Below are 26,116 nucleotides of genomic sequence, written 5' to 3'. Positions count from 1 at the left end.
TGTCCAAATATGAAGTTAGTTACTCACCTTTATTAAATGCATACAGTGCATAGCCACAATATTGTATAACAATACCATGTGTTGTATGCTTGCATTTTGAATTTATTATATATGTGTTATTGACAGAAGCTAGGCTACTGAATGACTTGAGTGTGAGTATGATTGGCTTCTGTATATGAGTACTGCATTTTACTCAACTAAGGAGAAATAACAGCACTCAAACAGCATGCTCATAATGGCGCTGGTGCCAAAACTGAAACAGCTGGGCCAATCTTTCCACTGCAGACTACGCACAGGGACTTGATTTACCCACAGTAAACATTTTCTGCTGAGCAAAACTCTTTCAAATTAACATCCTCCCAGAGTATTCCATTCTACTACTATGCCTATATAATCCCCAGCAGGCTAAATCAGAAAGCCTTTATTCATATACAAGTCCCAGTAAAGGCATATCTTTGAGAGAATCTAGGGGCCAGTGCAAAATGGCTACAGGAACAACAGACAGGACTGATTGCTCCATGGTTGGTTCTCCATGTTCTTTGTCCCCTCGTCCGGGGTAAAGAGCGGCTAACTCTGAAGTCTGCCCGAGAGAGGTTGCTGGAAAAGCTTGTTATAAACCGGATACCTAGCTTCTATGCCTCAGAAATAAAGAATTTCTTCTGATGAAGAGGAAGACTGCAAACAAAACAGGTAGAAATGGTGGTCTATCTGTTAGCAGATAATTGGTGAATTATTTGGGATACAGCCGGAGCGTGAGTGTGAACAGATTCATGTCCAACAGATTACAATATGATAACAGAGAGATAACAGAGAGAGTACCCAGCAAACTGGGAACATTCCAAGAACATTAGCTTAGATTCCCATGAAGTTCTAGTTAGACTTTATCTAACATTAGGATGATAACGTCTCAAAATATATATATATGTTTTTATGTTTTAAATTAAATATCCTTGGAATGTTCTGATGACATTAATTTAAATGTTGTGCACAACATCTGAAACAACCACCACAGAATGTTCCCAAAAAGTTCTCATTAGGTTTCCAGGTAATGTAATAACACAATGTACCAGTAATATTTTCCCAGCAAACCAAAATTGGTTATGTGAAAGTTCCAAGAAAATTTGCTAGGTTGAGGCAAATGTTCTCATAACACAAACTGTCCAGTCGTGCGGATGATTATACCATGTTTGTATAAAACATTCATCTGATATTGCAAGAACGTTCACAAAACACACTTTGTCTGTTCTTTAAAGGTTCCCAGAATGTTTCAAAAGGTTGTGGGAACAGTCTGATAGGAACATTGTGGGGGCATCACAAAAGATATGTTCCCAAAACACAAATTTTTTTCCAGTTGTGCAGATGATTATGCAATGTTTATTTTAGGGTGAAAAAAAAACATTCACCTGATGTTAAAAGAATGTTCTCAGAACATATTTAGTCTGTTCATTAAAAGTTCCCAGAATGTTTCATTAGATTGTGGGAACAGTCTGGTGAGAACATTGTGGGGACATCACAAACAATATGTTCCCAAAATACAAAAACTGTTCAGTTGTACGAAAGATTATACAATGTTTCTTTTAGGGTGCAAAAAAACTTTCACCTGATGTGACGAGAACATTCCCAAAACACAGTTTTTATGTTCTTAAAGTTAGGTTGTACAGGACTGTAAGAATGTTGACAGAACACATGGTCTAAGTTCTTTAAAGGTTCCCAGAAAATGTTATGAAGTTATGGGAATTATCTGGGACGTTGCAAGAATAGTATTGTGATATTCAAAAAGGTTGAACAGAACATTCCCACAATGTGGCACAATGTTCCACAATTTCCAAATGAGTCAGTTTTTATGACATTCATAGCATATTTGTTTAGGCTTAACATAATATCCTATGAATATTCAAACAATATACATTTTACCTTGTCTTGCTGGTCCTCAGAACATTTCAAAACCATTTAGAAAATGTTATATTTAAGTTTGAACTAATATTACCAAAATATTCTCATTTGTAGCTCTTAAAGCCAATTGGAATACATCCCCATTTTGTTTCCATCCAGATTGAATGACTGTATTGTAGGCCCACTCCAAGGTAATAGACACACAGCATTTTAATCTAGAAGATATTGGAACAGCATTTAATCATACAAACATAACCATATGCTTTACACTTCATATGTTGACAATCTGCACATATAGGGTTTATACCTGCAATGTTTGGTTCCCAAGCCAGGTCTTTCACACTCTGTGCCACCAGGGAAGTGCTCTTATGTCTTCTTTTTTTCAGTATATAGCCATGGCTGTATGGTCAATCAGGTATTCGATGCTTTCTTTTAAACCTTCTTAGACATAACTAACTGTTAACTGGGTTAGTCACCATCACTTCCTCCATCCTGTTTATATGCTGCGTACTTCTGGGTCCATGTTTACAAGGTATCCAAGACTATGAGTGATGATCTAGGATCACTTTTGCTTTTCAGATCATGAAAAATAAGACAGGGTTGCGTTTTCTAAGTTGAACACTTAATTGTTACAAAATGTTAAATGTTTTACAGTTAGTCTAAATTCTGAATAACTGACTGGATTTACAAATCTGCATGAGTAAAAGACATCCTTCTCTTTTAGTAGAGTACATCTGAGCCTCAATGTCAGTTTTTTTTTCTCAAAAGAAACATGGTTAAAGAATATGTGGGATTTAACCTGCAATCTTTGGATCTGCAGCCAGATCATTAACCCTCTGTGCCACCTGGGGATATCTGCATCCTGGCAGGGTCTAATATGGCCAATCAGGACACAGAACACCATTTCTGATTTATTAAAATGATCCCATCCTCTTCATATGCTGTGTACTTGTAAGAAATGTAAAATTCCATGTGTCTCTATATCACAATACAGTCCTCAAATGTGAATTACCATTAAATATGGAGAGAAAGATAATGTGGATGTATTCCAATCTTATTTCTTCTGCTTTAAGGAACTACACATGTGCATGCTGAGAATGTTGTGGCAATAATAGATAAAACTTAAATATAACATTTTCTAAATTGCTTGAATATTAATAGAATATTATGTTAACCCTAAAATAAATATGCTATGAACGTCATCAAAACTGACTTATTTGGAAATTGTGGAACATTGTGCAATATTGTGGGAATATGAGAATAATCCCGCAACATCCCCGACAACTCCCATAATTTAATTAAATGTTCTGGAAACGTTTAAAGAACTTAGACCACATGTTCTGTAAAAATTCCTACAACATTACGGGAATGTCCTGTGCAGCCTAACTTAAACATTATATGAATGTCATCACAGTTGAATGTCATCACAGCAATGTACCCATACTGTTCGCACAACTTATTTAAACATTATGGGAACTTTTATAGAACTTAGAAAGGCTGTTTTGTCAACATTCTTGCAACATCATAGTAATGTTTTGTGCACCCTGATACAAATATTATCTGAATGTCAGTACAACTGCACAGTTTTAGTGTTTTGGGAACCTTTCTCTTGTCATATCTCCACAATTTTATGAAACATTTGGGACCCTTTAAATAACAGACTAAATGTGTTCTGGGAACGTTCTTGTAACATCAGGTGAAAGTTTTTTGCACCTGAAATGAAACATTGTAGAATCATCTGAACAACTGAACAGTTTTGGGGTTTTGGGAACATATCTTTTGTGATGTCCCCACAATGTTCTCACCAGACTGTTCCCACAACCAAATGAAACATTATGGGAACCTTTAAAGAACAGATTAAATGTGTTCTAGGAATGTTCTTGCAACATTAGGTGAATGTTTAATATAAAAATTCTATAATCATCCGCACAACTGGACAGTTTTGTGTTATGAGAACATTTTCCGTGGCCTAACAAATGTCCTGGGAACTTTCACAGAACCAATTTTGGTTTGTTGGTTAGAGAGAAAATAAAGGGTGACTGCGAGATTACAGCCCCAGCAGGTACATGTGTTCACTTTTGTCAATTTTTGGATGACCCCCAAGGAGGGAGTTATGCCCGTTGGGCTGTGAGGTACCAGGTATGGCAGACTGTCCAAAACAGGGCGGTAGGTAGCCTAGCGGCCAGTAACTGATGGGTCGCTGGTTCGAATCCCTGAGCTAGCAAAGTGGAAAAATCTGCCGTTCTGCCCTTGAGCAAGGCAGATAACCTCCTACAACAACAACTGGGCACTGATGACGTGGATGTCTATTAAAGCAGCCCCCCACACCTCTCTGATGCAGATGACACATTTTGGTTGAATGTATCCAGTTGTGCAACTGCTAGGTGTCCTATTTCCTTCCCCAGAAAGGTCAGATCGTGTGTGTGGATGCATTTTACATTTACATTTTAGTCATTTAGCAGACGCTCTTATCCAGAGCAACTTACAGTAGTGAATGCATACATTTCATACAATTCATTTCATGCATATTTTTTTTTTTGTACTGGCCCCCCATGGGAATCAAACCCACAACCCTAGTGTTGCACACACCATGCTCTACCAACTGAGCCACAGGGAAGGATGCCTGTGTTGCTTGGTACTTACAGCCCTTATAGATGTCTGTGGGGATCTGGACGGCGCTGTAGGAGTAGTTGACCTTGTTTTTAAAGTTGGGATCGTCCACAAACTCCAGCTTCATTGAGTAGGGGTTCTCCATCAGGTTCTCTTCCCCATCTCCGTCCTCCGTCTGCACAGAGAGACATATATAGAGAAAGAAACACACTGTTAATGATATAAGTACAGTACAGGAGGAAATGCAGACAGATGAACACAAACAGATATCCGCCCCGCAAAGCCACAAACAAACAGGAACACACTCACAAAGGATTGAATGCACAGGCACACGCACATACTCTCACGCACACATACACAGAAGCACACATGCACACTCCTGGATTAAACTTCAAAAACACCAATTACACTGCTTTTTAGGCTGGGTTTGGATTTGCCTTCTATTCTTTGCCTCGTCACAAAGCAACAGCAGGTATCAAAGTAGACACAAAACAGTTGGAATCAATTAGTGTCCAAGATGGCTATCACAGACACATTAGGTGGTACACAAATTAAGCCTGACAATAATAACTAACAACCAACACTACTTAATCACAGCTTTCTCTGCCACCCACACAGGCTGCATCTCCACTACGCCCATGCAGTGTTAGGTTAGGAAGCCAGCTGGAGCTGCCTTGTGTTATGTTAGACATTCAGAACAACAGAATGTCTATTATTCTGTAGTCTACCCACTAGCACACAACACAGAGCTATAGAGCTATAATGTGTTTACTGAGAGGCCGACCTCTTCCATTAGTATTTAGCTGGGTTAGCCCGGTACATTACTTTCACAAAGTGACAAATGTCAAATAAGGACAAAAGAAATGTGGGAGTAAAACTTTTCCTATTAATGTGACATTTAGGATTCAATCTTGATTAGCTATCGACAGAGGACAAGCCTTGCCTTTTCAAGAGCCAATCATGTGAAAATAAATAGGAGTTAGATCTAAACACATCCTCTGGTGGAGCTTATTCATTTATCTGTGCCTCCAAATCCTAAGGGATCTCACTAATATGCTGCAAGGTGCATACTGACAGAATATAGCACATACTGTATCTAATACCATACATGTAATCTCTGTTAACCTAGAAGTAAAATGTTGTTTAATTTGGTCAGCTGCATGATTAACTTCTGTGTTCATACAGGGCATTCAGTTAGTATTAATACCCCTTGACTTATTCTGAATTCAAAATTGATTAAATATATTTTTCTCACCCACCTACACACAATACCTCATATTGACACAGTGAAAACATGTTTTTAGAAATGTTTGCACATTTATTGAAATTTAAATATAGAATATCTAATTTACATAAGTATTCACACCCCTGAGTCAATACTTTGTAGAAGCACATTGGCAGTGATTACAGCTGTGAGTCTTTCTGGGTAAGTCTAAAAGCTTTCCACACCTGAATTGTGCAACATTTGCCCATTATTCTTTTCGAAATTCTTCAAGCTCTGTCAAATTGGTTGTTGATCATTACTAAACAACCATTTTCAGGTCATGCCATAGATTTTAAAAAGATTTAAGTAAAAACTGATGCTGAGGAACATTCACTGTCTTCTTGGTAAGCAAATCCAGTGTAGATTTGGCCTTGTGTTAGAGCTTAGTGTCCTGCTGAAATATGAATTTATCTCCCAGTATCTGGTGGAAAGCAGACCGAACCAGGTTTTCCTCTAGGATTTTGCCTGTGCTTATCTCCATTACATTTATTTTTTATCCTGAAAAACTCCCCAGTTCTTAACAATTACAAGCATACCCAGAACATGATGCAGCCACGACTATGTTTGAAATTATGGAGAATGGTACACAGTAATGTGTTGTATTGGATTTGCCCCAAACATAACACTTTGTATTCAGGGCAAAAACAAAATTGTTTTGCTACTTTTTTTTTAGCATTATTTTAGTTGCAAACAAGATGTCACGTTCGTCGTAAGAAGGAGACAAAGGTGCAGCGTGGTTGGCGAACATTTCTTTCCTTTATTAAAATGAACACCGTCAAAACAACAAAATAAAAAAACGAACGGAAAGTTCTGCATGCTTCTAAGCAGCTATACAAAAACAAGATCCCACAAAAACCCAGCGGGAAAAAGCTGCCTAAATATGATCCCCAATCAGAGACAATGAAAGACAGCTGCCTCTGATTGGGAACCATATCAGGCCAACATAGAAATACAATAAGGTAGAATGCCCACCCAAATCACACCCTGACCTAACCAAATAGAGAAATAAAAAGGCTCTCTACGGTCAGGGCGTGACACAAGATGCATCTTTTGGAATATATTTATTCTGTACAGGCTTTCTTCTTTTCACTGTCAATTATGTTAATATTGTGGAGTAACTACAATGTTGTTGATCCATCCTCAGTTTTCTCCTATCACAGCCATTAAACTCTGTAACTGTTTAAAAGTCACCATTGGCCTCATGGTAAAATCCCTGAGCAGTATCCATCCTCTGTGGCAACCGCCTGTATCTTCGTAGTGACTGGGTGTATTGATACACCATTTCAAGTGTAATTAATAACTTCAACATCCTCAAAGGGATATTCATTGTTTTTCATAGCTTTTTTTATTTTTACCCATCTACCAATAGGTTCCCTTTTTTTGCGAGGCATTGGAAAACCTCCCTGGTCTATATGGTTGAATCTGGGTTTGAAATTCACTGTTCGACTGAGGGACCTTACAGATAATTGTATGTGTGAGGTACAGAGATGAAGTAGTCATTCAAAAATCATGTTTTACACAATTATTGCACATAGAGTGAGTCCATGCAACTTATTATATGACTTTTTAAGTACATTTTTACTCCTGAACTTATTTAGGCTTGCCATAACAAAGGGTATGAATACTTATTGACTGAAGACATTTTATCTTTTCATTTTTAATTAATTAGTAAATATGTTAAAAAACATAATTCCACTTTGACATTATGGGGTATTGTGTGTAGACCAGTGACTCAACTAAAATTTCATAAGAATTTAATTCAGTCTCTAACACAACAGAATGTGGAAAATGTCAAGTACTGTATGCGAATACTTTCTGAAGGCACTGTACGTATTAGAAATTGAGAGTTCCGGCAAAAATGAAGTCTTCACCCTCCGATCTGTGTGGGCACACGCGTGAAGCACTGGAGTTTAAGCACCGCCTTTGCCCAATCCTGAAACGTCCAAATAACCAGTGACGAAAACCCCAACACCGAAACTAATGCTGCTCCGATCTCACGCATCCCATTCAGTCCTGGCAGATTCTCTCGGTCTACACGCAGAATCTGCCCACGGAGAGATTACCACCAATGAGAAGGTATGAGAGGAAGCCATGCTGAATATATAGCATGCACAGCATACCATAAGGAAAGGGAAGCCAAAACATACACAGTTCTTAATCTATGCACAAAATACGTATATACTGTGCATACTGTATTATAAGTGTAATAAAAATACAATCCTAAAACTGACAGACACATGTCAGTGCATAACACAAATACTCACACATCCGAAGAGGAGGGTGGTGGCAGGCAGAACAAAAATAAAACTAAGACAAAAACAAATACTCAAATACAGTACAGTACAGTACAATACAATACAATACAGTACAGTGCACACTGAGACATGCCCATATATCTCTCTTTAATAGAGTAGCAAGGTTTCATTGGATTTGACATGATAAAAACTGTTTGTTTTTTCACAAATTTGTATTCAAGCCTCATGCCCTGTGCAGGAATTGATCGATGGCCTGTCTTTAATTGTCTATTAAAAAGCAATTGCATGCTGTTGTTGGAAGTGAAGGTAAGAGCAGAGCAGGGGGACAGTTGTGAAGATAGTCCACTGAATGTCAACGATAGCGACATTTTAGTGACAGACCAGGACAACATGCTACCTTACAGGAAACGCATCATCAGACATATGTCAACTGTCTCTGTCTCCCGCTCTGCGTGTGTCTCTCTCACACATACACATGCAGTACATGCACATACACGATTGTAAATCAAAGGTAACAAACATGTTCAAAAATCGATACAAACGTTCCGTTATAAAACTCACACTCTCACATTCTCTCTGACTGCACTCTCTGGCTACACTCTCTGGCTACACTCTGGCTATACTCTCTGGCTATGGCCCTTGTGTCATCACTTTAATCTCCGCCAGGTTTCCCCTTTCTTATACAGACTTACAAAAACCTACCAGACTTGACACTCCCCATCTCTGAGTCCTATCTCTCCCTATTCACTCCTCACCACACATTTGACAGTAAGAACATTACAATAAAACTTCCACAGCCACATTTTCAATTTATATCTCTTAAACAGTCTCCTATTCCTCAACTCATCTATTAATTCTGTCTAAACCTTCCTGTTCGTTTTCTCACTCTTTGCCTGTCAATCATCTCCAACTGTATCCCAATGTAAACCTGCCCCACTCAACCATGACCCCATTACACAAGAACAGGTACGTGATAAGATGTGCTGCTTTTAACGCAACACTAATGTTGCTGGTGACAAGTTAAAAGTGGATTGTGTGGCAGTGACATTGAAGATTGGTTGACAAATATAATACTAGTCTAGCGATATTACAGCAAAGACAATGAATGTGTTCATGATCATGCTTATTCATTTGCATCAGCAAGGGTGAGAGGGTTAGAGTTGGATGTTGGTCTATCAGAGAGGTTCACTCGATTACTGATGCAGTCCTTCAAACACGCGAGGACATTGTGTTAAGGGCAGTTTGGTGGCATGGGTGATTAGGTAGGACTTGCTGGTTCATCGGTGAAGATGATTAGGTTAGAGATGCTGGTTTATCAGATACAGAGCAAGTGGGTTAGGAATGCTGGAAGCATTAGTTACGAAAAAAGTCTCTGGGTTAGAGGGTGAAGGGGATTGGCTTAGAGGAAATGGTTGCATTGTTTACAGTGAAAGTGATTGGCTTAGAGAAAATGATTACATTATTTACAGTGAAGATGATTGGCTTAGATAAGCCGAGTTATCAATAACGGCGAAGGTGATTGGCTTCAGAAACCCTTTGTGCATCAGCAGCGTACTATGGAGTCCCATCCCAGTGTTTGTTTATCCCTCAGCCTGACTGTCATTTCAGTGAGGCCCTTTTTCCCCGAAGAGCCCAATCATAATTAACCAAGGCAGCTTCTAATTAGGAGCTAAATAAATCCACACAGGAAAAACTGATTGGTTCATTTTCTTCAGCCATCCACCACCTGTTTTGCTCGATTCATTACCCAAATTGTTAATTTTATCTCCCCATTCTCAATGTTTAATTAAAGGTTGAAGAGGCCAGGAACGACCTTTTGAAGACTCTTTTATTTCCACTTTTACCCATCCAGGGCTCACCCAGACTACAATCATCTCTCGCTCCTGACCCAGCTTATCCCTTTGATATTATTGTGTGAGTGTGAGTGTGTGTGCAACCAGTTTGAAATGGCTAGCTAGTTAGCAGTGCACGCTAGTAGCTTTTCAATCGGTAAAATCACTAGCTCTGAGACTTTGAAGTAGTTGTTTCACGCGGCTTTTGTGGAGCAATAGGTAATGATGCTTCATGGAAGGCAGCTGTTGATGTGTTCAGAGGGTCCATGGTTCAAGCCTAGTTGGCTCAGTTGGCTTTGGCCAAGCTGCTGGGGTTGCTGCGCAGAAGGAGAAGGTCAAAGAGGGGTGAGTGTAACCGGTGTGAAACGGCTAGCTAGTTAACGGTGTGCGCTAGTGACGTCACTCGCTCTGAGACCTTGAAGTAGATACAAACTGGGTTTTCACAGTGTAATGTAATGCAAAGAAAATCAAAACACTAAATGACTCTGTGTTTCAAATGGAATGCCAAGCTAGAATAATAATAGTTTTGCCAGCTAGATGGCCGACATCTCTGCTACTTGCCTCAACCAAATCGTTACCTTGGAACATAATTTACAATTTATACGTATTTCACTAGCAGCCAAATAACAGTATCAAATCAAAGTGAGATAATGCATAACACAGACCATTGCAATTTCACCCCGAGTGAGCGTTGTCTGTTCTCTGCTGAAGCCTAAATAATAATCTTCTATTGGGTGGCCTGATCTTGTCTCTTTCATTTGGGTATTTCTTGCAGAGAGATTTCCCCCCAACAATGGCACAAAATACAACTCTAAAATCAATAACATATTATTCTACACTCCTAGAAGAAATGTCCTAAGTAGAACCATACAGGGTTCTTCAGTTTGTCCCCATAGGGGAACCCTTTTTGGTGCTGGTTAGAACCCTTTGCAGAGGGTTATATCTAGAACCCTCTATGTAGGGTTCTTCAAAGAACCCCCATGTATATGGTTCTACCTAGAACCCTCTATGAAGGGTTGTACCAAGGACAATTGTATCATCTAAAGGTTCTTCCTAGAAACTTCTTTGAAGGGTTCTTTGGACGGCGCTAACTAGAACCCTCTATGAACGGTTCCACCAGCCTTATTAGCCTTTAAAATTGTATTATTTATGACAATACATTAGATATATCATAAGGCCTTTCTTTGAGGGCCTAGTTATACCCTAACACAGTGGTGTTACGAATCTCCTGGTTTACAGGCCACATCAAGCCTGCAAGTCACATTATGCTGGCTTGCAAAGCAATGGGTAATTCCTATTGGAAACCAGCCAGAGTTAGGATATCAAACAAGTGGAATTTTGTACCACCCGGAACCTGCATTCAGAATGACTGGCGGGGTAGGGAAGATTGAATACTGAGACTACCTCAATCAACTGGAACAACCATCTCACTAACGGGTGCAATAACTTCAACAGATTGGATTCGTTTAGAAAACTGTATGTTATTTATCTTTGTGTAGCATGAAATTAATCAACCAATCAATGTACATGCAAAAACACAGATATTACAGTAAAACAAACAATTCGGAAAATTATCCCTGCAATAGAGCATGCTGGGAAATATTACTGTATATATGGTTCTATATAGAACCTTTCTTGTCTGCCAAAGAATCCTTCTTGACTAAATTATTTAATCATCAAATAACCCTTTCTTTAAAAAACTGTTCTTAGGATGTTAAAGGTTATAGGTAGAACCCTTTGCCTTACAAAGAACCCTTGTCTTCCAAAAAGGGTTCTTCTGATCAAACGGTTCTTGGTAGAACCCTATCCATCTACAAAGAACCCTTTTGGAACCCCTTTTTCTAAGAGTGAACTGACAGCAAATGCGGTGGTGCTGGGACCAAAAAGACAGGCCAAGACATCATGCCTATGACATTTAATGTGTCCATGTGTGTCTGGTGTGTATTAAATTCATAGTAAGATGGATTTATAATTGGAACCTGACAATGAAAACAGTTAATTGTCAAAAGCCCAGGGTTAGATTAGATTAGATTTATTAGTCACATGCACAGGGGGACAGGGGGAGCAGGTCACTGACTAGTGGTGGCTATTCAGCATCCTGATGGTCTGGGGGTTGAATCGATTGTCCAGTCTGACAGTTTTCGCCATGATGCTCCTATACTGCCCGCGTCAGAGTGATGGAAGCGGGGAGAACAGGGCGTAGCTTGGGTGGCTGAGGTTCCTGATGATCTTCTTAGCCTTCCTGTGACAACTGGTGTTGAAGAGTCGAGGTTGAAGAGTCACTGTCATGCCATCTTCACCATGGTGTCCATGTGGTTTGACCATTCCAGCTTCTCGGAGATGTGCACGCCGAGAAACTTGACGTTTTTTAACGTCTCCACTGCGGCCCCGTTGTTTTGCTGACGTTGAGGGAGAGGTTATTTACCTGGCACCACACCGTCAGAGTGCCTACCTCCCCTTTGTAGGCTGTCTCGTCGTAGTTGGTAATCAGGTCTACCGACTACTGTGGTGTCTCAGCAAACTTGATGATGGAGTTGGAACTGTGTGAGGCCACGCAGTCGTGGGTTTACAGAGAGTACAGGAGGGGACTGAGGACGATCAGTGTGGAGGAGATGACGTTGTCTACTTTCACCACCTGGGGTGGCTCGTCAGGAAGTCCAGGACCCAGTTGCATAAGGATGAGTTCAGTCCCAGGGCCGTGAGTTTGTGGTGAGCTTATACAACACTATGGTATTGAAGGCCGAGCTGTAGTCAGTGAACAGCATCCTCACAAATGCATTCCTTTTGTTCAGGTGGGTGAGGGCAGTGTGCAGTGCAATGGCAATTGCATTGTCCTTGGATCTGTCTGGGGCGGTAAGCGAATTGGAGAGGGTTGAGTGTGTCGGGGAGGGAGGAGGTGATATAGACTTTGACTAGCCTCTCGAAGCACTTCATGATGACAGAAGTGAGTGCTAGGTGTTGGTAATCATGCAGTTCAGTTACTTTCCCTTTATTGGGCACGGGGATGATAGTGGATATCTTGAAGCAGGAGGGAATAACTGCATGAGCTAGAGAGAGATTGAAAATGTCAGAAAACACATCAGCTAGCTGGTCTGCACACACATGCTCTGAGGGCATGGCTAGAGAAGCCGTCTGGGCCGGTAGCCTTGCGAGGGTTAACACGTTTGAATGACATACATATTTCTTCCATGGAGACCGTAAGCATGTAGCCCTTGTTATCGTCAGGGGCTCACCTCGGCAGCACAGAGTCGTAATGCTTGAAGCGTGAGAAAAAGGTGTTTAGCTTGTCCGGTAGCGCGGCGTTGGTGTTCGCAACGAGACTGGATTTCTTTTTGTAATCTGTGATCGTTAGAAGCCCCTGACACATATGCCTTGTGCCCGACCAGCTGAATTGCTCCTTCACTTTGTCCCTATACTTGTGTGTCTCATCATCTTGATCGATCTGCGTAGGTGGTATTTGTACTGTTTAACCAAACAATTGTCCCTGGTCACCTTGCCATGTTTATAAGCAGCTAGAGTTGGGTAAGGATAAGGGCAAGACTAGTGGGCTAGACCTCAAGATAGTTTTAACATAGGGTGTTGTTCATCCCACTACTAAGCAATCCCCTCCAGTGCTTCCTTCACACATACTACTGTGGAATATTCCTTTAAAAAATGAATGGCCGCTATATGCTGTTTTTACGCCTGGACACAGAGAACTGGAGATGGAGGACACAGACAGTGTCACCTTTTGGGCAGGCAGAACTGTGGTGGTACTCACTTACGTTCACAAGGGTACTGTGGGATTCGGGTGCCACAAAGGCCATCAATTCAAAGTTGTGAGAGATATGGAGTCCAGAACATCTGGCGAACATTCTAATTATGGAGTGTTTACACTGGAGGGGTGGAGGGACACACTACAACCCAGGAGAGAAAGGGACGATTGGATGAACAGACATGGGGAGAGGAGGGACGGAGCAGACAGGACAGATGTTAGGTTAGAGGGAGAGTACAGGAGTAAGGGTCAGTTGGAGAGAGTAGACACTATGGACCAGTGACAGGACACAGGGTGGTGATGGAGGTGGAGGAATAGGAGGGGGGAAAAGAAGGAGGAACAGTGTGGGAGAGGGCAAAGGATAGAGGATGTTTGAGGAGAAACTAAACACTCCTCCAAAAGCTCCCTCACTTACCTCTTCATAACCAGTCACTTGGTTCTGGACACAATGGCGGTGGGGGGGTGACCTTTAGCGGTATGCTGGGGTGGGCCATGGGTTTTGTCAGGGGCTTGGCCTCAGCAGTGACCATTTTAATGATGACCGATGTCCTCCAATTAGATGTGTTGACAGGCCCTAAAGTGCTGTGTCATTAATCACAGGAGGGCTGCCTCCGCACACCACGAAAATCACACCGTGATTTATAACATAGCTAGCTCCTCTCTCTGTCCGTCCACATATTTCTCTATCTCCATCTTTCTCCTTTCTCTCTCTCTGTCCCACCATTACTCTCCTCCGTCTCTCTCTGTCTCGTCATCTCTTTCTCTCTCTCCTTCATCTCTATCACTCTCTCTCCTTCGTCTCTCCCTCCTTATTCCTTCCTTCCTTTTGTGCTCGGACGATATAGGGAATTCATGCATTTGGTACGGATAGCCAATTAATCAGGTGGCTTGGTAGCACAAAGAGGAGTGGTGAGTCACTGTGACCTTTACATCTTCTGGAAGGACTAATAACTGTTCCCAGACCAGTGACAGACAAAGGCATTGTTAGGACACCCTGCATAGGGCTCCCGAGAGGCGTCACTACAGACCCTGGTCTGATTCCAGGCTGTATCACAACCGGACGTGATTGGGAGTCACCATAGGGCAGCGCACAATTGGCCCAACGTCGTTAGGGTTTGGCTGGGGTAGACTGTCATTGTAAATAAGAATTTGCTTTTAACTGACTTGCCTAGTTAAATAAAAATAAAATACCTTCTACAGAGGATTGTGGACTCAGCAGGTGGATCTATAGGTGACTCATATTAATAGCAACGTTACATGAAGCTTTGATAGTTACTATACAGCCATGTACAGTTGAAGTTGGAAGTCTACATATACCTTAGCCAAATACATTTAAACTCAGTTTTTCCCTGTCTTAGGTCAGTTAGGATCCCCACTTCATTTTAAGAATGTGAAATGTCAGAATAATAGTAGAGAGAATGATTTATTTCAGCTTTTATTTCTTTCATCACATTCCCAGTGGGTCAGAAGTTTACATACACTCAATTAGTATTTGTTAGCATTGCCTTTAAATTGTTTAACTTGGGTCAAATGTTTCGAGTAGCCTTCCACAAGCTTCCCACAATAAGTTGGGTGAATTTTGGCCCATTCCTCCTGACAGAGCTGGTGTAACTGAGTCAGGTTTGTAGGCCTCCTTGTTCGCACACGCTTTTTCAGTTCTGCACACAAATGTTCTATAGGATTGAGGTCCGGTCTTTGTGATGGCCACTCCAATACCTTGACTTTGTTGTCCTTAAGCCATTTTGCCACAACTTTGGAAGTATGCTTGGGGTCATTGTCCATTTGGAATACCCATTTGTGACCAAGCTTTAACTTCCTGATGAGATTGAGATGTTGCTTCACTATATCCACATCATTTTCCTCCCTCATGATGCCGTCTACTTTGTGAAGTGCACCAGTCCCTCCTGCAGCAAAGCACCCCCACAACATGATGCTGCCACCCCCGTGCTTCAAGGTTGGGATGGTGTTCTTCGGCTTGCAAGCGTCCACCCTTTTCCTCCAAACATAATGATCGTCATTATAGCCAAACAGTTCTATTTTTGTTTCATCAGACCAGAGGACATTTCTCCAAAAAGTATGATCTTTGTCCTCGTGTGCAGTTGCAAACCGTAGTCTGGCTTTTTTATGGTGGTTTTGGAGCAGTGGCTTCTTCCTTGCTGTCGATATAGGACTCGTTTTTACTGTGGACATAGATACTTTTGTACCTGTTTCCACCAGCATCTTCACAAGGTCTTTTGCTGTTGTTCTGGGATTGATTTGCACTTTTCGCACCAAAGTATCATCATCTTTAGGAAGACAGAACGCGTCTCCTTCCTGAGCGGTATGACGGCTGCGTGGTCCCATGGTGTTTATACTTGCGTACTAGTGTTTGTACAGATGAACGTGGTACCTTCAGGTGTTTGGAAATTTCCCAAGGAAATTGCTCTCAAGGATGAACCATGATGTCAAGCAAAGAGACACTGAGTTTGAAGGTAGGCCTTGAAATACATCCACAGGTACACCTCCAATTGACTCAAAGTATGTCAATTAGCCTATCAGAAGCTTCTAAAGCCATGACATCATTTTGGGGAATTTTCCAAGCTGTTTAAAGGCACAGTCAACTTAGTGTATGTAAACTTCTGACCCACTGGAATAGTCATACAGTGAATTATAAGTGAAATAATCTGTCTGTAAACAATTGCTGGAAAAATTTGTTGTGTCATGCACAAAGTCCTAACCAACTTGCCAAAACTATAGTTTGTTTTTTTCCAAAACAATACATTTTTGGAGTTGTTGAAAAACGAGTTTTAATGACTCCAACGTAAGTGTATGTAAACTTCAACTGTATGTTTGGTATAGTCTAGGCCTACTATCCTGTCTTGTGTTTGGGTGTTCCTTGGTTATTTATTGGGGCATTGAGTGCTGCACAGAGAGTGCTGCTGACATCCACAGTTGTATGTACTCCAGGGTTTTTCCTATCCTGGGAGGAAAGTAGGCGCTGCAGTTGCTGTCACATGCACAGAAGACATTTAGGGTTTAAGATACTCAGTAGACTGATAGGGTTAGGTACTTCAGTTTTAGTTAGTTAGGTAAGTTCACAAGGGTTTCACAGGGTTCAAAAATTGAGGTTAGGTATTAGGTACTCGACAGTTGGGGGTGAGGGTACTTTAAGGTTTGACAGGTGGGGGTTATGTGCAGTTGGGGTTAGGTAGGTCCTTCAGGGTTTGGGGTTAGGTAGGTAAGTCCTTCAGGGTTTGTGGTTAGGTAGGTAGGTCCTTCAGGGTTTGTGGTTAGGTAGGTAGGTTCTTCAGGGTTTGGGATTAGGTAGGTAGGTAGGTCCTTCAGGTTTGGGGTTAGGTAGGATGGTCCTTCAAGGTTTGTGGTTAGGTAGGTAGATAAGTAGTTCATGGTTTGGGGTTAGGTAGGTAGGTAGGTCCTTCAGGGTTTGGGGTTAGGTAGGTAGGTAGCTACTTCAGGGTTTGGGGTTAGGTAGGTAGGTAGCTACTTCAGGGTTTGGGGTTAGGTACACTCTTTGAAAATAAGGTGCTATCGAGAACCTAAAAGGGTTATTTGGCTGTCCCTATAGGAGAACCCTTTGAAGAACCCTTTTTTGTTCCACATAGAACACTTTCCCCAGATGGTTCTACACAGAACCCTGGAACCAAAAAGGGTTCTACTTGGAACCAAAATTGGGTTATCCTATGGGGACAGCCGAAGAACCTTTTGGGAACCCTTTTTTCTAAGAGTGTAGGTAAGTACTTCAGGGTTTGGGGTTAGGTAGGCAAGTACGTCAGGGTTTGGGGTTAGGTAGGTAAGTACTTCAGGGTTTGGGGTTAGGTAGGTAGGTACTTCAGGGTTATCTGAATCTCTTGGGAGGACAGTTAGTGGGAGCTTGGTCACATGCATGGTGCTGGCCCCAGGCCTGTCACACACACTCATAGCCACAGTGTCAGCAGCGTACTAACACACACAGACAGCCCAGAGGCCTGTGACCAGTGGGACAACAAGACGTACAGGGGAGCAGGACGGGCAGGACTGGGAGGACATACCACTGTACTCACATAGTCTGATTCCGCTTTCGAATCATAGTACTCCATGTCGCTCTCCTGCGCGGAAAAGAAAGGTGAAAAGACAGGTGATGAGAGAAGATATAGCAGTGACTATATCCATTAGGCTCTTGTGCTGGTGGAGCTGTATGAAGATATCAAGGTTATATTCAGACACACTAGACAGCATGAGAATATAATCAGCATCACAGAACACTGGGGAGGTAGTGTGATGAAAGATTGTGGAATGGAACTTTGTGGAATGTGTTTCTGAGACGTGCTGTGTTCTAATGCAGTACAGGATGCAATCTAGTAGTATTGTAACGTGGTATACACTATAATAGGAAATACAGTGCTATGCTGTATGTATGGCATGATTTACTATGGTGCAGTGGTTGTTAGCTGGATATAGGATGAGTATATAGAGTGGAATGAGCTAGCATTGCTCCCTAGAGCTCTCATCCACTGCTTATTGTCTGTTGAGTTCATGGTAAATAGCGCCTCTCATCTCAGAGGAGAAAGAAAAGACAGAGAACAGGACAGAAACCAAGTTCATGGCAGCGTTCCCTGTATACTCCCAAAGCCCACAAACCCCACGCTCCCCAGCCCAGAGCTTGCCCCCTCCCTCCGACCCCCACCTCCTCGCCAGGGCTGCGTGCGGCATGGTGCGGCATACGTCTGGGCCCGCCTCAATATCATTGGGAGGGAGCCTGGGTGAGGACACGCTCTCAAGGGCACTGGAGTGACTGCTTCTCCCGCTGTGGAGGAGCTCTGCTCATTCTCTGACAGCAGAGGAGAGGAGAGGCTGAGAGAGCCCTTCACACACACACATACCCACACATGACCATTGCTGTCTCTCTCTCTCTCTCTCTCTCTCTCTCTCTCTCTCTCTCTCTCTCTCTCTCTCTCTCTCTCTCGCTGTCTCTCTCTCGCTGTCTCTATCTCTCCCTGAGACAGTCCAGACCCAATGTGTCCGTGACCAGGACCCGGGCTGGCCTCCAGCCCTAATCAGGGAGTCAGTCATCAGCTAAGCACGGCTCAGCTCAGCCCCAAACAACCCACACAGACAGACGGACAGACGCAGCCTGACCCAAACTCCTATTGACACTTAACATGAGGCAGGGCCTTGCCTAGGGGGGCCTCCGGACGGGGAAGCAGAGAAGCAGAGTCCTCTCCCTTCAGACCGATGCTCGTTATCCTCCAGTACCAGAACACTCTGCCTCCTCTCTCTACACAGCAGCCATGCATAATCTGGATAGACAGTGGGACAAGGAGAGAAGATGTGGCAAGGGGGGGAAAGGGTAGTTGAGGGATGTAAACATGAAGACACTTATAGAGGGTTCATAAGGGTGCCTGTGGTGGGTATGGAAAAAGACACATGTCAAATTTGCAGTTTCACATGTGAAAATAGCATTTTTAATAGTAAAATTGCATTTTCACATGTGAATTGCTGTTTTCACATATTGAGCTTAAAAATGCATGTGAAACTTCACACGTGTCCGAAAACCACGTCTGACGCACGTGTCTGTTTTTCCCAGGTGACATTTTTCACATGTGATTTGTTCACATGTGAAAAGGTATTTTAAATGCCGCACGTGTCTGACTCATGTGAAATGTATATACTACCGTTCAAAAGTTTGGGGTCACTTAGAAATGTCCTTGTTTTTTTGTCCATTAAAATAACATAAAAATGATCAGAAATACAGTGTAGACATTGTTAATGTTGTAAATGACTATTGTAGCTGGAAATAGCCGATTCTTTATGGAATATCTACTATAGATTGGCGTACAGAGGCCCATTATCAGCAACCATCACTCCTGTGTCCAATGGCACGTTGCGTTAGCTAATCCAAGTTTATAATTTTAAAAGGCTAATTGATCATTTGAAAACCCTTTTGGTTTTTGAAAACTGTTATCCTGATTAAAGAAGCAATAAAACTGACCTTCTTTAGACGTTGAGTATCTGGAGCATCAGCATTTGTGGGTTCGATTACAGGCTCATAATGGCCAGAAACAAATAACTTCCTTCTGAAACTCGTCAGTCTATTCTTGTTCTGACAAATTTCCATGTAGGAAATTGCCAAGAAACTGAAGATCTCGTACAACGCTGTGTACTACTCCCTTCACAGAACAGCGCAAACTGTCTCTAATCAGAATAGAAAGAGGAGTGGGAGGCCCTGGTGCACAACTGAGCAAGAGGACAAGTACATTAGAGTGTCTAGTTTAAGAACTGGCAACTTCATTAAATAGTACCCGCAAAACACCAGTCTCAACGTCAACAATGAAGAGGCGACTCCGGGATGCTGGCCTGTTATTTCAATGGACAAATGGCTTTTCTTTCAAAACAAGGACATTTCTAAGTGACCCCAAACTTTTGAATAGTAGTGTATATTTTTTGTGTTACATTTTTCACACGATTTGTTCACACGTGTTCACACGTGTCCGAAAATGACGTGTTTTTTCAAGTGTTCTTTTCACATGTAATGTTTTTATGTAAGGGCACACACACAAACATAGGCTACAAGGCGAGGCACCCTAGGCACCTGTGGTCCCTCAGATCCCCCTAGGCTGGCTGGTCCTTGGTCTCTTCGGGCCCAGGGCCTAGGTTAAACACATCTAATAAAGCACACTACCCTCTCTCAGCACAACTACCAGCTAAACACACATAAAACCACACACACACACACACACAAGCATGAACACACGGCACACACTCATAGAATGGCACGCCAGCAATGCATCACGCCAGCACAGCATCTCTCCCCACTCCTCGGTCTCTTTACCCTTATCTCAGTCGTCTGCTCCCTCTCCCCAATCTCTCCTCCTCCTCTCCGCCCTCCCAGCCTTTTCTTCGCCCTTCCCCATCTCCCTCCCCTCAATACCAGGCAGCCTTCTCCCTTCCCCATCTCTCTCCCCTCAATACCAGGCAGCCTTCTCCCTTCCCCATCTCCCTCCCCTCAATACCAGGCAGCCTTCTCCCTTCCCCATCTCTCTCCCCTCAAGACCAGGCAGCCTTCTCCCTTCCCCATCTCCCTCCCCTCAATACCAGGCAGCCTTCTCCCTTCCCCATCTCTCCCCCCTCAATACCAGGCAGCCTTCTCCCTTCCCCATCTCTCTCCCCTCAATACCAGGCAGCCTTCTCCCTTCCCCATCTCCCTCCCCTCAATACCAGCCAGCCTTCTCCCTTCCCCATCTCCCTCCCCTCAATACCAGGCAGCCCTCTCCCTTCCCCATCTCTCTCCCCTCAATACCAGCCAGCCTTCTCCCTTCCCCATCTCTCTCCCCTCAATACCAGCCAGCCTTCTCCCTTCCCCATCTCCCTCCCCTCAATACCAGGCAGCCTTCTCCCTTCCCCATCTCCCTCCCCTCAATACCAGGCAGCCTTCTCCCTTCCCCATCTCTCTCCCCTCAATACCAGGCAGCCTTCTCCCTTCCCCATCTCTCTCCCCTCAATACCAGGCAGCCTTCTCCCTTCCCCATCTCTCTCCCCTCAATACCAGGCAGCCTTCTCCCTTCCCCATCTCCCTCCCCTTTATACCAGGCAGCCCTCTCCCTTCCCCATCTCTCTCCCCTCAATACCAGCCAGCCTTCTCCCTTCCCCATCTCTCTCCCCTCAATACCAGGCAGCCTTCTCCCTTCCCCATCTCTCTCCCCTCAATACCAGGCAGCCTTCTCCCTTCCCCATCTCCCTCCCCTTTATACCAGGCAGCCCTCTCCCTTCCCCATCTCTCTCCCCTCAATACCAGGCAGCCCTCTCCCTTCCCCATCTCCCTCCCCTCAATACCAGCCAGCCTTCTCCCTTCCCCATCTCCCTCCCCTTTATACCAGGCAGCCCTCTCCCTTCCCCATCTCTCTCCCCTCAATACCAGGCAGCCCTCTCCCTTCCCCATCTCCCTCCCCTCAATACCAGGCAGCCCTCTCCCTTCCCCATCTCTCTCCCCTCAATACCAGGCAGCATTCGCACCCAATTTCAGATTGAGTGAATACAGTGCAGCTGCAGGTTAGGTGCCCACTGTTGCTATAGAAACAGTCCCCTCTGCTCTAGATTATAGTGTGACTTTTTTTGTGTTTTCCCACCATGTCTGTCTATCTGTCTTTTGGATTCTGTTGCTGCTTCCTGTCTGAACTGTGTCACTCTGACTGGCTCTCTATCGTTTTTCTTATCTATTTGTCTCCCACTATCAATTACTGTAATGAATGACTATTAAATAATTATATATCTACAGATTTTAGGGTCTTAATTTGATCACTCTTTTGTTGCTGAGCAATTCAAACTTCTAAAGGCTTCTAAAGTTTGTCATTTCCACTTTGTAATTTCAGACTTGATTTGCCCTAATGAAAAATGTATCAACCCCTACAAAAATGTCCATTAATTATAATCCACATAATAATTCACATTTCCTGTTGCTGCAGGATTAATTTCCTACTGTAGCAAACTGGCTCAAATTCATATCTGTAATTGTATATGGAAGATTGTTTTTCAAATGATCATACGACAAGTAGAAACAACAAAACAGAGCGTAAGTGAACACATAAAAATAATTCCATGCTCTTTATTTACAATGATGGCCTACCCCGGCCAAACCCGGACAACGGTGGGCCAATTGTGCGCCGCCCTATGTAGATGCAGATGCTGTAGATTAATATGGTAAAAGCAGGTACAGTAGCTGGAATACAGGTGTCGTGTCTTTGGGGTACCATTAAACTGAAGACATGTTTATCAATTAACTCCCTGTAATTATTATCATGCGATCAAACTGATTCATCGTTTAATTGTAATTAACTAGGAGATCGGGGCACCAAGGAAAATATTCAGATTACAAAGTTATAATTTTCCTAATATAACTTTCCTATATTATAACATTATATATTATATTATAGTATAGTATAGGCCGATTATCTTCTGGTTTAAATGGTGTATTTTACCTCGCGTCCAGTCTCATTCCAAACGTCGTAAATTGTTGTATCTACACGAACCCAGTCTTTACTAAGAGTCACCCATACATCAATTGTCTTAAAATCATTTATTTATTATACTAAGTAATTCACATAAAGTATACAAACAGTAATTATCGTCACAAAGAATTGGTAGAGTAATGTGCCCTAGTGGTCTAAAACAGGCATGGCTGGTGTCTTGTAGAACAATGGGTCATAAAATGTTCAGCTGAGGAGGTACACAGAGTTCATTAATATTAGCAATTGACAATTGAACGCTCACTCATTCGGGAACAATTGCAATCAATATATATTTACGCTCAGTGTGTCGTCGGGATCCTTGTTGAAGCGTCGTTCGGTTGGAGAGTTTTCTCTCTCTCTCTCTCTCTCTCTCCTCTCTCTCTCTCTCCTCTCTCTCTCTCTCTCTCTCCTCTCTCTCTCTCTCTCTCTCTCTCTCTCTCTCTCTCTTCTCTCTCTCTCTCTCTCTCTCTCTCTCTCTCTCTCTCTCTCTCTCTCTCTCTCTCTCTCTCTCTCTCTCTCTCTCTCTCTCTCTCTCTCTCTCTCTCTCTCTCTCTCTCTCTCTCTCTCTCTCTCTCTCTCTCTCTCTCTCTCTCTCTCTCTCTCGGTTAGAATGGATCTTTCAAAGCGACATTCATTAATGTCGTCATAGAATGGATGTTTCGTTGGTCTTCGCGTTCAATGATATAATTTACTTAGCTGCAGACTAATAATTAATATCAAAGACTTGTTCTTATTCTGTCGGTATCAATAGTCTAAAAGTTAACCACGTGGTATAGTTCACTTTCAGTAGAGTACTTGGATGGTCAAACCTATTGGCCAACTCGCAATGGAGTGGAGGCCGGGTCTGGAGAAATGTAAATCAGGGTATAGTTTTATAGTGAACATGTCACATGACGCCTGGTCCTGTCTGTGTCCCTGGGGGCGTGCCGATGACTGAGTTAAGCTTGGTACAGAAATATAATTCTATCACATTAACATCAGTACATAGCATCTCAATGTATTACAAATAGCTTTATCCTTATTAATACATTCTATACAACCATGTGGATGCAAGTCTCAAGGCTGAGGCTATTATATAAACCGTTTTATGGTAATATGGCTATATTGTCTCTTCTGAGTATCACAAAATTGTACCAAGCGGACCAGTTCGTAGCTGGATTCTTCACCAATCTTCCATACCTTCTCCAGAACACAAATGTCATTCGGTTCCCCAATTCTGTGAGTTGGAAGAATTTCCTGTGTCTCTCTATGGGACCATGTGGCAAGAGATTATCCTCTTAGAGTTTTTACAACCCTTTCACACAGGGCCTGGGTGGGGGAAGGTAGGTTGGGGGATGGTGCAAGGGGGGAGGGGGGTCAACTGTCCTCCCTGTACTCAAAGAGGCCAACGTCATGACACAGGTCTGGACTGGGACCAGAAATCATCCCTAACATCCCTGGTGGTCCCTGGTGACTCTCTGATCCACCTCTACGCAGACGGCACCATTCTGTATACCTCTGGCCCTTCGTTGGACACTGTGTTAATTAACCTCCAGATGAGCTTCAATGCCATACAACTCTGCTTCCGTGGCCTCCAACTGCTCCTAAATGCAAGTAAAAACTAAATGCATGCTCTTCAACCGATCGCTGCCCGCACCTGCCCGTCCAGCATCACTACTCTGGACGGTTCTGACTTAGAATATGTGGACAACTACAAATACCTAGGTGTCTGGTTAGACTGTAAACTCTCCTTCCAGACTCACATTAAACATCTCCAATCCAAAATTACATCTAGAATCGGCTTCCTATTTCACAAACAAAGCATCCTTCACTCATGCTGCCAAACATACCCTCGTAAAACTGACCATCCTACCGATCCTCGACTTTGGCGATGTCATTTACAAAATAGCCTCCAACACACAGTGCCATCCGTTTTGTCACCAAAGCCCCATATACTACCCACCACTGCGACCTGTATGCTCTCGTTGGCTGGCCCTCGCTTCATATTCGTCGCCAAACCCACTGGCTCCAGGTCCTCTATACGTTTTTGCTAGGTAACGCCCGGCCTTATCTCAGCTCACTGGTCACCATAGCAGCACCCACCCGTAGCACGCGCTCCAGCAGGTATATTTCACTGCTCACCCCCAAAGCCAATTCCTTCTTTGGCCACCTTTCCTTCCAGTTCTCTGCTGCCAATGACTGGAACAAATTGCAAAAATCACTGAAGCTGGAGACTCATATCTCCCTCACTAACTTTAAGCACCAGCTGTCAGAGCAGCTCACAGATCACTGCACCTGCACATCGCCCATCTGTAAATAGCCCATCCAACTACCTCATCCCCATACTGTTATTTTTCTTTTTGCTCCTTTGCACCCCACTATCTCTACTTGCACATTCATCTTCTGCACATCTATCACTCCAATGTTTAAATTGCTAAATTGTAATTATTTTGCCACTTTGGCCTATTTATTTCTTTACCTCCCTTATCTTACCTCATTTGCACACACTGTAGATAGACTTTTTTTCTATTGTGTTATTGACTGTATGCTTGTTTATTCCATGTGTAACTCTGTGTTGTTGTTTGTGTCGCACTGCTTTGCTTTATCTTGGCCAGGTCGCAGTTGTAAATGACAACTTGTTCTCAACTAGCCTACCTGGTTAAATAAAGGTGAAATAAAAAAAATTAAATACAATTTCTAACACACCGGCCCATTTCTTTCCTTGAGGACTCCATGCTGACACATTTTTTTACTTGAGGCCACCAGTATTAGCCCGATAATGATCATTTTGCGCAAATAAAACCAAGTTAGACAGGCCCACTGGGCTAAATATGAACCAGCCCATTTGGTGGAATACTGTATAGACCTGCACACTACACATACAGGCTTCTGTCAGGGAGGAAGGGTTTAGCGTGCATGTGTCAGGGTGTATACCTTACCTCTTGGTGGGCATGCTGTGTGCTCTCACAAGACAAGTTGAGACAGTTTGACATTTAAATCTCAGACAAGCTCTCCATCATGTGAGGACAGATTACAGTCATATCCATATATCTTCTGGACACCTGCTAATGACTTTGTAATTACACTCGCACACACACACGCACGCACACACGTGCACATGCGCATACATACAGACAGACAGACAGACAGACAGACAGACAGACAGACAGACAGACAGACAGACAGACAGACAGACAGACAGACAGACAGACAGACAGACAGACAGACAGACAGACAGACAGACAGACAGACAGACAGACAGACAGACAGACAGACAGACAGACAGACAGACAGACAGACAGACAGACAGACAGACAGACAGACAGACAGACAGACAGACGCACGCACGCACCACACACAAACACACACACACAAAAACAAGTCACAATCAAACAGAAACTGCGGATGCTCTCCAGGCCATGGTACTCCAGCAATCATCCCTAGCAGCAGATCCCTAATGGAACCTGACATTATATCAGACACAATAAAGGATTTCATTTGCTGCTCTTCATTAGTGCATACACACACACACACACACACGCGCACAC

General features: G+C 42.9%; 1 protein-coding gene across 3 annotated transcripts in view; it reads right to left on the bottom strand.

Annotated features, from left to right (window-relative positions):
• Window positions 1–26,116, bottom strand: part of LOC106566000 (voltage-dependent calcium channel subunit alpha-2/delta-2) — a 466,343-nt gene that overhangs the window by 300,827 nt on the left and 139,400 nt on the right. For 2 of the 3 annotated variants that reach the window (XM_045691873.2, XM_045691871.2), the window contains exons 5-6: window positions 17,649–17,693; window positions 4,537–4,678 (exon numbers count right to left, since the gene is read on the bottom strand). In XM_045691873.2, the coding sequence (XP_045547829.1) occupies window positions 4,537–4,678; window positions 17,649–17,693 (187 nt within the window). The remainder of the gene's footprint in view (window positions 1–4,536; window positions 4,679–17,648; window positions 17,694–26,116) is intronic. The other variant, XM_082959405.1, reaches the window with a different exon arrangement.

This window comes from Salmo salar, chromosome 12 (assembly GCF_965601325.2).
Source record: "Salmo salar chromosome 12, fSalSal1, whole genome shotgun sequence".
Taxonomy (NCBI): domain Eukaryota; kingdom Metazoa; phylum Chordata; class Actinopteri; order Salmoniformes; family Salmonidae; genus Salmo; species Salmo salar.
Note: the sequence above shows the minus strand (reverse complement) of the source record. Positions and strands in the feature narration are given on the sequence as shown.